Below are 13231 nucleotides of genomic sequence, written 5' to 3'. Positions count from 1 at the left end.
TTTATTGAACATAATATGGATATTATCTTCATTCTTATTTATTCTTTCTTCTGCCTCAGTCACCCTGCCCATTAGCCCAGATAGGGTGCTCTGGATCCTGTCCAGTTTTCCCCCATGTCCTGGGCACTTTTGTCCACAGATAGGAAGAGCCTGCCCTCCATCTGCCCTAGCTCATTAATTACATCCTGCAGGGAGGGCTCTGAGCCTCCCTGCTTACTTTTCCTTAACAGTCCTTTTCCCCTGGGGCTCATAGCTTCACAGGGTCTCCCCTGGCCATTGGACTCTTTCTCCTCCAGACTGCAGGACCCCTCTTCACTGCTGCTGGTGCTCCCTGCCTCCTCTGATCCAGCGCTGGACTCACATGCTGCTCTGCATCCTCTGAAGTTGCTTGCTGTTGGGACTCTCGCTGATACTTGCAGTTTCACTCTTGGCCCACTGCCAGGGCAGAGGTAAGTTTCACTCTCTCCCTTAGTGCCGGCAGCAACGCCAGTTTCTTGCAGTTTCCTCTTTTGTCGGACAGGTCTGATCCCCACGGGGTTGCCACTGCTGCCCCGCACGCCAACTTCACCTCGGGCCTCACACCCGCCACGAGCGCGTCCAACTTTGCGATCCTGCTGTGGGAGGGGGGACCCAGCCCTTCTCTCCAGGGGCTTCCAGAGGGATTTCCCTCTGTACCTGTCAGGCATCGTTATTAAAAATTACTAATTAAGAGGAATGGATAAGATAGAAGAGGTGGATGGAAAATTATCCATAAATGGTTTCCAAATATTCTAAAAATTTTCAGCTCGATTCCTTAAACTATATGTAATTTTTTCCAAAGGTATACATTTTTGTATCTCATCATGCCATCTACTTCATAACACTTCTCTATCATCTTTCCATGATATCACCAACATTTATTTGCAGTTGCTACTGCAGTACTTAAAACATTTTCTTGGTATTTGTCTAATTTCAATTTTATATTCTTTTCATAAATATCTCATAGTAAAAATATTCTTGAATCCTTTGGTATCTTTATCTTACAGCTTCAGTTTTGATTGACGCTTCTAAGATGGTGTCAACTCCTGCCCAGACAGCAGGTGCCTTTCTAGTTCTTACCAAGCTAGCTATCCATCTCTGTGACCATTTCATGTTTTGGCATCCTGTAGGAAAGTTTTCGCCACTTCCTATTAGAATCCCAGCCTTCAGCAGGCTTAGACACAGAAGTGCTAGTTTTGACTGTCTTGTGTCAAAATAATAGGCGTGGAAAGCAATATAATGCTTGTTTCTGTTGACTCCAGAAAAGCCTGTCTCTTAAATGTAGTTCGTCATTGATGCTTTGAAATTTCAGTATGCTTTCTGGGAAAACATGATTGCAGGGATCTTTTGGTAATGTTTTAGGCAGAGGGTTGTGACCATTCATAACATAATTTTCCACTTCCTTTTGAGATGGAAACTCAGTTGTGATACATCCAATGTCAAGGCCTACATTATGATTATTCAAATTCACTTTCACATGCACCTGTATGTCTGTTTCTTTCTGTTTTCCATTTTCATTTTCTGCATCTGCCCCTTCATCAAAATCCTGTCCATGATTATCCAAATCATCTGCTCCTTGTTTGGGGATGAGGTTTCCAACAGTTTCTTCTTGCTCCAATTCAAGAGGTGAGTTCAAAGAAATTTTTTTTGAACCTGCACGTAATCCAAATGGAAAGAGTGTTTGTTGACCCTTTATTTCATTTTCCTCTCGTTCTTTCTGGTCTTTTCTGGGCACCTAATTTGTGAGAATACATTTTGAAGAGAGGATTTAGAAATTTATATTTTCATAAATATAAAAATAGGTACACAATCCTTTATCCGGACATCTAAAACCTGGACAGCTCCAAAATCCGGCATGTGGGGAGAGAGACGGCAGCACGTCGGGTGGGTGGGATTGGGGGTGGTGGGGAGACCGGCAGAACGAGTTGGGCGGGTGGGAGACCGGCAGCGCGACTCGGGCAAGCAAGGGGGGAGACCGGCAGCGCGACTCGGGCAGGCGAGGGGGGAGACCGGCAGCGCGACTGGAAGGGGGTGGGGTTGGATACAGCAGCACAATTCGGGTGGGCTTAAATCTGGCTTTCCGAAATCTGGAAAAATCCGAAATTCGGAACACACTGTCCCCCAAGGTTTCCGGATATCTGTAGTAGTAGTAATGTTATAAAAGTAATCTTTGCACATTTAACAAATTGGTAAAAAGTTATCCAATAAAAAGGACCAGTAAATTGTGGACATTTGAATCATGGTGACTACATGAACAGCTCTTCTTTTGTTGCTCTGCACAATGAAAACCATATCAGCACTAACATGGACATGAGGCTTGTTGTAATGGAATAATTTTGAAAAGATTTGTGTGTGAGGTCTACATTTTCTTTATCAGATTCTCACCAATAGCTGCAGATGTGGTAGCGTTATGCTTCCCACACATCGCGGCTTTGTGCGCCGCCATCATACTTCACCTCATCACGCATGCTTGATCCAGCACTCACACATGCGCACGAGAAGAAACATGGCCGCACATATCAAATTAAAAGGTAAATGCCTTTTCTGCCCCTTAATTTGTGCCCCATTTGAGAGTGTAGGGACTGCACCCCCAAATGGAGGACAAATTAACATCTGGCTCGAGGTGGCGCTGGATGGAGGACAGAGGGCTCAAAGCCAGACACTCCGGCCTAAAGCTGGACATCTGGCCATCCTATTCCCCATAGGCGAAGGGGGATTTTTTTGGTTTAGGGGATATGGAGGGGTTGATTTGCCCAAAATTTTAGACATAAAAACACAAGTATTTTCATCATTCAACAGTACACAGTGAGCACACAGTCACAGGTGCAAACTGGATGGTCGTCTGCACCGCTGGAGTGAGTTCTCGACAACATATGAGAGGGGTCTGCCACTGGTCGGGGTCTGGGAGCCGCACCTGCCACTGGTCAGTCGGACCGTATCCGCTGCAACCCGCCAACCACCACCACCACTCTCCCTGCAACCTGTCCACCACTCCCCCATCCCCCCCACACCTGACAGCACTCGCCATGTGTTGCCTTCTACATGAGATCTTGTTCTCCCTGGCTCTGACCTCAGAACCTGGCTATGGTATGCCACTGGCTCTCACCCCCCCCCCCCCCCCCCACCACTCCCTTGTTCTGGCCCTCCTCCCCTCCCTTCTTTTCTGGCCTACTTGCTTATCAGCACTACTCCAGTCGACGAGGAGTCAACAACTGAAACACTGCGACCACTGGACTTTGCGCCAGAAGTCGGTTAGGTGTGCTAACATTCCGGGTCCATCGCACATGCACCTGCCAGTTTGGCTGGAATCTGGGGAGTGGGCTCCTGTTATGAGGGAAAGAGGGAAGGTGAGATTGGGCAGAACCAGGGAGAGGGAGATCTGAATCGTTCAGATCTCCATCTCCCCAGGATTGCCTGATTTTTTCCCCCCACTGATTTGCCCAGGATCCTGGGCCCTCTTTTGTACCCTGGGCCTGCGTATGATGTACCCCCTGCACCACCCCACCCCCTCTCATAAGCACTGCCCACAGGTTCTGAAGGAGGTGACTTTGGAGATTGTGGAGGCATTGGAAATTATTTTCCAAAAATAAATAGCCTCTGCCATGGTTCTGGAGGATTGGAAGGTCGCAAAAGTAGTTCTGCTGTTTAAGAAAGGAAGGAGGCAGAAATAAAGGAAATTTTAGGCCTATTAATCTAGTTGATCCTCAAGGACAAGGTTTTGAAATACCTCGAGGTACATGACATGATGGGTCCAAGCCAGCACTGATTTCCTGAAGGGAAGATCCTGCCTGACCAACCTATTGGAATTTTTTGAGGTAATCTCAAGTAGGCTGTAGATGTCGTGTATTTGAATTTTCAAAGGGCCTTCAATAAGGTGTAGCATAAGAGGCTGCTTAATAAGTGAGAGCTCATGGAATTACAGGAAAGATATTAGATTGAGTGGAGCATCGGCTGATAGGCAGGAAGCAAAGGGTGGGAATAAAGGGATCCAGTTCTGGTTGGTTGCCGGTTACTAGTGGTGTTGCACGAGGGTTGGTGTTGGGACCGCTTCTTTTTACAATGTATATTGTATGATTTAGATTATGTATTAAATGGTACACACCATCTGTACAGAGGACTGATAGAAATATAGTTGATTTCAATATTGAATACATATTTCATTTGAATTAATTCTTGTCCCAGAACACCAGCTCTTCCAGTTTAGTAGCTGAAGAGGAATAAACATTAATAATTAAGAATTTATTGACATTCCTTAACCATATCAAATTTTGAAAATGTTTAGTTCAAGCACAGCATGTGACGTTCATATGGTATTAGTCTCACTGAATAAATAGCAACTTTAAGGGAAAAAAATGCTATTTATTCATTACTCTGAATGCTGAAATGACAGACAAAGCTAAATTTTCTCTGGTGAAATTAGTGGTGTGCAAATTTTTTTTTAAATGCAACATTTTTTTCAAATAAAGGAACTCATAATATTGTTAGATTTGCAGATTGAGACCCAACCATAAGGAAGAAATGGAAATTTACTTTCAAGATTTACTTACTCTGAAATCTAAATTAATAAATCTCAAAGTTGGAATTTTTACCACTTGAAGGGGAATTAGCGCGTAATGATCTTCCCATATTATGTGGTTCCTACATGAAACAAAAATGAACTATTGTTAGTTGTTGCTTGGGGCTGTCAATGAGTTTGGAAAAGCAGAACCCATATTTTAGCACATTATGGTGCAAGGATATTTGCCTTACTTTGTTCTAACTGATCTCTCTTTTGGATTGTGGGGAAAGGTGCAATCTGCAAAGTTGCATTTTGGGATTTCATTAACAAAAAAGAGATGGGTCTTAAAAATGCAATGACATAATTTGTAGATATGTAGCTAACGTGTACAGAATGAATAAAGGAGAATTGAGCATATTTGAGGTCTATGAGACATGGCAAAATAACAAGCAAATAGAAAGTATTCTATATTGGGGAAACAAATTTAGAGAATTGAAAGAAAATGTATGAAAAACAAGAAACGAGACTGCCAGTATCCCTCTCATTTAATTCCTCATCCAGAAATATCAAACATCCTCTCTCAAGTGAATGTAAAATATCCAGTGAGACTACAGGTATTTTGAAGAGAGGGACAGTTATCTCTGATGTCATTTCAGATATTTATTTGTCATTATTTTTCCTAAATAATCTTGTTATTATCATAAGGCTGTTTGTGAAAGTTTGATGTGTATTTGCTGTTATGTCTCCTTGTTAACAATGACTGCACTTAAAGGTCTTTGGTCATGTAAGACACCAAGTGTAACTGCATTTTTGAATTAATTTAGCAAAGCAATGAACTGTAAATAATGAAAGCTGATGGATAAATTAAAGGCTAATTTTGAATCAAAATGTCAGTCTGTCACTCCTACCACACATGAAAAACTACAAATCTGTGTTCCTCAATACACAAAAAAATATTCCATTTCAGGTACGGAAAGGGGTTATAAAAACAATTTGGAAATGGATTGTCATGATCAGTTAAGTAATCGAGACATGTCCTGAGAGGAATGCGAAAAGTAAAACAATTTGTTCTTTTTGGATTCTAATGGATTAAATAAAATAGATTATGAATGACCTTTTCTTGTTATACAGAATAATATGTTGATGCTTATGGACTGCATGTCAAAGTGCAAAGTCAAAACCAAGCAAAAAGAAAAATCTGCCCGTTAGAAATCTGAAATATAAAAAGGAAATATTAGAGTACTCAGTGGGCTTCGGGGTGGCAGAGGAGGCGAGAAGAGTTGATGTTCCAGTTGATTTGTTTCTCTCTCCACAGATTTTGCCATAGTTGATTGAAGACCAATTAGCTAGATTTTGATTTTCAGTAATCTAGCAATTTCAACAGTTTCATGTTTATGAAGCAGCTTTAATAAATGAAAAAATAAATAAAAATTGGAGATTGGGTTGATTAGTTCAACCAAAAGACATTATGGATACAAATCAGAATCTGGGTCTTTGTTATTAATTTCCCTATCTCCCTTGCCTCCCCATCCCCACATCTTTCTCCACCAACCAGTTGCAAGGTGTAGATTGTGAAGTGATGTATTTTGCAGTCAACTAATGATAAGATACAGTAAATGATCAGGCAATAATAAACAGAAACACCTTGTGTTTAAATCCATGAATCCCTGGAAATGGCAACATAGGTGCATATGTGGTTGGATTCCACTTGGAATATTGTCTGTCTTATTGGTTGCCACACTATAGGAAGGACGTAGTTGCTTGTGTCGGAGAGATTGCATTTACCTGATTTCATAAGATAAAGGATCAGAAGTTGGCCTTTTGGCCCATCGAGTCTACTCCACCATGAGCTAAACCATTTCGCTTCTAGTTCCAAAATTGGAGTTCAAGCCTGTGACACAATTCCATTGTATAATTGAAAGATCACAAGAAAAAGGAACAGAAGTAGGCCATTTGGCCCATCGGGTCTGGTCCGCAACTGCACCTTGAGCTAAATCGTTCTCATATTTAGTTCAAAATTCCAGCCTTTCCCCATATCCTTTGATACCCTGACTATTTAGATACCTATCAATCTCCTCCTTAAATTCCCCAATGATTGGGAGCTGCATGTGGCAATGAATTCCACAAATTCATAAGCCTCTGGCTAAAGGAATTTCTCCTCATCTCTGTTTTAAATGGATATCCTTTAATTCTAAGACTGTGCCTTCTTATTCTGGGATCACTCACAAAGGGAAACATCTTATTCACATCTACTCTGTCTATAGGTGACACTTTCCTTATTCTAATATATCCTAATTTCAAAGTATCATCTTCCAAACCATGAGCTGGGATACTGCAAATTTAGATTTCTTTAATCCAACAAATCAAACTCTGTGGCTGTTACTATATATAGTTTCAATTCATTGATAAAGTGGATAAACATTTTGCATAGCTTTGCATTAAGACTTTCATAATGATGAATAACAAAGTATTTACTGTATAATGATACAAAAGCCTTTAAAGAGATGCACAAATTCAAAAAAAATTTTCTTGTTCTCGTGCTTCCTTCACATCTTGTAGAATGCAAGAGCAAGCCATTAGCCTGGGTGGATATTATGACATATTACATCATAGTCACTATGGTAACACTACAAACAATAGTTCTCTTAAAGAGACAGGCACAAAATTAACTAAGAATCAAAAACCTTTACACTGTCCAATCCTTTCAGCTTTCAAAATGTTTCTGTGACATCCCCTCTCGTTCTTCTATACTCCAATGAATACAGTTCATGAGCCGCTAAATGTTCCTCTGTACTCTCTCCAAAATTATTACATCCATTCTAAGATAAAGGGCCCAAAACTGCACACAGTACTTCAAATGAGGTCTCACCAGTGCCCCATAAAGCCTCATTAACACTCTTATACACTATTCCTCTTGAAATTAATGTCAACATCGCATTCACTTTCTTGACTGCTGATCCAACCTGGTGGTTAACCTTTAGGTTTATCCTGCACAAGGACACCCTCAAGTCCCCGTATTTTGAATTTTCTCCCCTTCCAAATAATAACATGCTTGTTTTTTTTTCCCCAAAATGTACAACTGTACATTTCTCAACATTGTATCTCATCTGCCATTTCTTTGCCTACTCTCCAAAGCTGTCCCAGTCTCTCTGCAACCTTTTGGTTTCTTCAACATTTCCTGCTCCTCCACCCATCTTGGTGTCATCTGCAAACTTAGTCACAAAACGATTTAATACATAATCTAAACCATACAATATACATTGTAAAAAGAAGCGGTCCCAACACCAACCCTCGTGCAACACCACGAGTAACCGGCAACCAACCAGAACTGGATCCCTTTATTCCCACCCTTTGCTTCCTGCCTATCAGCCGATGCTCCACTCAATCTAATATCTTTCCTGTAATTCCATGAGCTCTCACTTATTAAGCAGCCTCTTATGCTACACCTTATTGAAGGCCATTTGAAAATTCAAATACACGACATCCACAGCCTACTTGAGATTACCTCAAAAAATTCCAATAGGTTGGTCAGGCAGGATCTTCCCTTCAGGAAATCAGTGCTGGCTTGGACCCATCATGTCATGCACCTGGAGGTATTTCAAAACCTTGACCCTGAGGATCAACTCCAATAACTTTCCAACTACTGATGTCAGATTAATAGGCCTAAAATTTCCTTTATTTCTGCCTCCCTCCTTTCTTAAAAAGGAGAACTACTTTTGCGACCTTCCAATCCTCTGGAACCATGCCAGAGTCTATTGATTTCTGGAAAATAATTTCCAATGCCATCACAATCTCCAAAGCCGCCACCTTCAGAACCCATGGGTGCACTTCATCCGGTCCGGGAGACTTGTCTATCTTTAGTCCATTTACCTTACTAAGCGCTCTCTCTCTCTAGTTATCTTGACTGTACTAAATTCTATTCCCTGAGACCTCTGACTATCAGGTATATTGCTATGGTCTTCCTCAGTGAAAACTGGCTCAAAATACTCATTTAGTTCCTCTGCCATCTCTTTGTTACCCATTATAATTTCTCCACCATCATTTTCAATTTGTCCTCTATCACTTGTGCCTTTTTTACTCTTCATATATTAAAAAAAACTCTTAGTATCCTTTTGTATGTTATTTCCCAACTTCATTTCATAATTCATCTTTTCTAATGACTTCAAGTTTCTTTTTGTAAATTTTTAAGTTTCCCAGTCCTCTGTTTTTCCGCTAATTTTTGCTTCCTTTAAGGCCCTCCCTTTTACCTTTATTTTAGCCTGAACCTCTCTTGTTAGCCACATTTGTTTCATTTATCCATTCATAATTTTCTTTTTTCAATTAAGAGGAGAGATTGGATAGGCTGTGCTGAATTTTTCCTGGAGCAAAGGAAGCCAAGCAGTGGACTGAAGAAGGGTAGATGGTCAGAATTTTTTCTCCGATGAGAAGGTTATCAAAAATCAGGAGACGTAGATTTAAGGTGTGAGGCAGAAGTTTTAAAGGGGATATGAGGACAGTTTATTTTTCATATAAAGTGGTTGATATTTGAAGCAAACTGAGAGGTGGGGGTGAATTAGTTACAATCATGATGTTTAGACCATAAGACATAGGAGCTGAAATAGGCTACTCTTTCCATTGAGTCTGCCTCGCCATTTAATCATGAGTAGATGCATTGTCCAGCACCACTGCCTGGCCTTCTCCCCATAACCTTTGATACCCTGGTTAATCAAGAATCTAGCAATCTCTGTTTTAAATTCAACCAATGACCTGGCTTCCACAAACGTTTGTGGCAGCAAATCCCAGAGTTTCACCACCTTCTGGATAAAGAAATTCTTACGCATTTCTATTCTAAGTGAATACCCTTCAATTCTGTATTTGTGGCCTCTTGTCCTAGATGCATGGAAAACAACCTTTCTACATCTACTCTGTACATGCCTTTCAATATTTGAAATGTTTCAATGAGATCTTCCCCCCCCATTCTCCTAAATTCTAACAAAAACAGGCCAAGAGTTGTCAAACGCTCTTCATGCTCAGAATGCTCTCAATACACCCTCTGTAGAATGAAGTGAGGATGGAGGGTGGGAGATGAACTTTCCTCAGGCTTCACAGAAAGTAGAGGCGCTGCTGGGCTTTCTTGGCTATGGAGCTGGTGTTAGGGACCAGATGAAATTCCCTGCCAAGTGCACCAAGGAACTTCATATTCTTGATGACCTCAACAGTAGAGCTGTCAATGGAGAGTGATTCTGCACACCCCCCCTCCCCCAGGTCCATCCTGAAGGTGACAGCTATCTCTTTTGTTAACATTCAGATACAGGTTGTTGACTCTGTATCAATCTGTTAGTGACTGCACCTCATCTCTGCACACTGACTCTTCATTCTTACTCCTAAGGCTCACCACGGTCGTGTTGTCAGAGAACTTAATGATGTGGTTTGAGCTGTGTTTTGCTGGATAGTCATGAGTCAGCAGAGTGACCAGCAGTGGACTAAGCACACAGCCCTGGGGTTGGGGGGGGGGTTGTGCTCAGTGCTGTTTCTGACCCGGACTGCCTGAGGTCTCCCTTGCACTCAGTGTCACTAAAACTAAGGAGCTGATTCACAATCCAATGATCAATGGGAGATCAGAGGTGGAGATAAGTTCTTAGGAGTCACTATCTCATACGATCTTTCCTGGACTGAACACGCCAAAGGCATCGTGAAGAAAGCACATCAGTGCCTCTACTTCCTCAGGAGTTTGCAGAGGTTTGGAATGACACCAAAATTCCTGCCAAATTTCTATAGCTGTGTGGTGGAAAGTGTGCTGACTGGCTGCATCACGTTATGGTATGAGAACACCAATACTCCTGAGTGTAAAGCCCTGCAAATGGTAGTGGACATCTCCCAGGACTCCACAGCAAAACCCTCCCCACTGTCGAGAGCATCTACAGTGAATACTGCTGTCAGAGAGCAGCAGCAATCATCAAGGATCCACACCACCCAGCACACTATCTGTTCTTGCTGCTGCCATCAGGAACAAGGTGTAGGTGACACAAAACCCACACCACCAGGTTCAGAAACAGCTGCTACCCCTCCACCATCAGACTCCTCCAACACCAAACTCAATCAGGCACACATTTAAGGACTCGTATTTGTGAACTTTATTAATTTTTAAAATTCTCTCTGCACATTTGGTTTTGTTTACATTTGTTATCTGTTTACAGTTCTTTATTTGTTTACATGTATAGGCTGTGTACAGTTTTTTTTTGCACTACCCAATATATAATAATTCTGCCTTGCCTGCAGAAAAAGAATCTCATGGTTGTATGTGGTATCATGTATGTACTCTGAATAAATCTGAAAATCTAATGTACAATATAAAAAGAAGCAGCCCCACCACCAACCCCTGTTGAATACCACTAGCAGCTATGATCCTTGAATTCCAACTCTCAGCTTCTTGCCAATCAGTCAATGCTCTACCTGGGCTAGTATTTTTCCTGTAATACCATGGGCTCTTTTGTTAAGTAACCTCATGTATGGCACCTTGTCAAGTGCCTTCTGAAAATCCAAAGACACAACATCCAATACATCTCCTTTATCCAGCTTGCTTAACGCTTCTTAAAAGAATTTCAATAAGGGGCATTTAAAAGGTATTAAGAAGCATTTAGACAAGCATCTGAAAAGGTAGGCAAAAAGGTTGACAAGGATTTGATCATTTTTTTTCTGAACTGTACAACTTGACTCGGACTCTCTTTGCTTTTCTTGTAACAATAAACATTTTTCTCTGTTGAATGTACCAACTGGGAACCTAATCCATTAATAAAATAATACAAGATTTCTACCATAGCTATGTTTCAGATTTCTCAGTGTTGTTAACTGGGACTGGTTTGTCTTAAAGTTTGCTGATTATGTCTTAAAGTTTGCTGATTATGTTTTTCTACTTTACCTTCTCCCCTTATTTTAGTCCTTGCATACATGCAGTTTGTGGAAGACTATTCTGAGCCACAGCCTCACGTTTTTTATCAGACACCACAGAATGAACATGTATATGAGCAGCGAAACAAACGATTTCAGGAAGTCTATGGATTCAATGAATCCTTCAACAGCACTGATTCCTCTCTGGAGATTCTGCCTCCTCCAGCTCTACCACCCAAACAAAGACAACTGGTGAGTTTAACTTTATTTTTGCCTGGAATTTGTAAAATCTCATGTCAAGGTTCAGATGCATAGCTTGTAAACCTAAGGTTTTGGCAGATGAAAGGATTGAAGTGTAGTGAGTAGAAGGATTGGAGTGTAACTGGAGAGCAATAGCTATTTCCACTGGAAAAGCTTGGCACAACTTCATCCCTTCCAGAATGTTCCTTTTTATTTTAGGGGGTGGTGGGGAGATGTTGGATATTGGATGACTAGGATTTGCATTTTTACCATGTACATACCTTTTAACTTACAATGTCTTTTGTTTTTCATGGTTCTTATATGTTGAATCCTAATTTTTCACAACATTAATTGTATATTTTGCAAATTATTTTGTTAATTTCATATGCAGAAATATTTGTTATAGAATTAACCACATGAATTGTAATTTTAGTCTTTATTTCTTAACAATTGCTTTCATGTTTTTTTCACTTCAAAGGAAGGATTTTTGAATCCTTTGATTTCCTTTCATATTCACAGTTGACCATATATTTTCTGACCACTAATTTGCATGTGGCAGAAGGACATATAATGGGGAAAAATAGATATTTAGGCAGGGAAAGGAAAGTCACCTTGGGCAGGTAACTGAACTTTGGAACTTCTAGAATAATGGCCCTTGTGGCACTTTAAAATCCTTGTTTAACTTTGACTTATCTCTTCACTTAATAGGACCTGTCTGTTGACACAAATGCTAGTAGCTGCCTTTTTGCGCACAGCAAAAAAAATGTATGGGTGTGGCGACTGCTGTGGCAGCGCTACAAAATGAAGAGATGTCCACACTGTTCGAGGGTGAATCAAAAACAGACTTTATTATTTGAATTTGCAGCGTTGCCCTGTGGGGAACGCCCACTTCTAGTGACGTATATGCTGGCTTCCAGAAGTGACATCAGCGTGATGCTGCATTATTCCTTGTTCGGCGATGCGCCACATGTAAGTGGGGGGTTCCCTTAGCTCACACGTGGAGTCAACTGTGGGCTTCTTTTCAGTTGTGAAGGAGGGCCCGCGCCATCCTGGGATGGCCAACTGTTGTGGCAATCTGGCCCATCCACCCACGTGGTCTCTTGTTCCGCTACACCACCACCCCACCCCCCTCCAAGAATTGGTGACGACCCCTGAGTAGTTTAACTTAGTCTCTTGGCATTTGGCCTCTGCATCTGACCTGGGGGACTGGGGCAGGCAGGTCGGAATCCAGGTGCTTGGCTTTGAGGCGGTCGACTGAATCTAGTACTTTGAATGAGCCTTCGTACTGGTACTGTAGGTGTGTTCCTTGCTGACCTCTCCTTACGAAAACTTAGTGGGTGGACTGCAGGTCTGCAGGGACGTGGCTTGATGGCCATCCGTGTTGAGATGGGGTTGGGATGTTCACCCTCTTGCACCCTCAACCTCTGCAGGATCCGTGTTGAGATGGGGTTGGGATGTTCACCCTCTTGCACCCTCAACCTCTGCAGGATGTCTAAGGTGGTGGATGTCCCTGGGAATGGTGAGTGGGAAACTGTACACCATCTCTGCGGATGAGGCTGGCAGGTCCTCCTTTGGTGCTGTGCAAATTTTTAGGATTACCAATGGGAG

General features: G+C 41.7%; 1 protein-coding gene across 5 annotated transcripts in view; it reads left to right on the top strand.

Moving 5' to 3' along the window:
- The window catches only part of LOC138736679 (rap guanine nucleotide exchange factor 1-like), a 201933-nt gene that overhangs the window by 114156 nt on the left and 74546 nt on the right, over positions 1 to 13231 (top strand). For all 5 annotated transcript variants that reach the window (XM_069886590.1, XM_069886581.1, XM_069886576.1 and 2 more), the window contains one exon: positions 11433 to 11635. In XM_069886590.1, coding sequence (XP_069742691.1) covers positions 11433 to 11635 — 203 coding nt within the window. The remainder of the gene's footprint in view (positions 1 to 11432; positions 11636 to 13231) is intronic.

This window comes from Narcine bancroftii, chromosome 1, assembly GCF_036971445.1.
Source record: "Narcine bancroftii isolate sNarBan1 chromosome 1, sNarBan1.hap1, whole genome shotgun sequence".
NCBI lineage: Eukaryota > Metazoa > Chordata > Chondrichthyes > Torpediniformes > Narcinidae > Narcine > Narcine bancroftii.
This window is presented reverse-complemented; position numbering and strand designations above follow the sequence as displayed.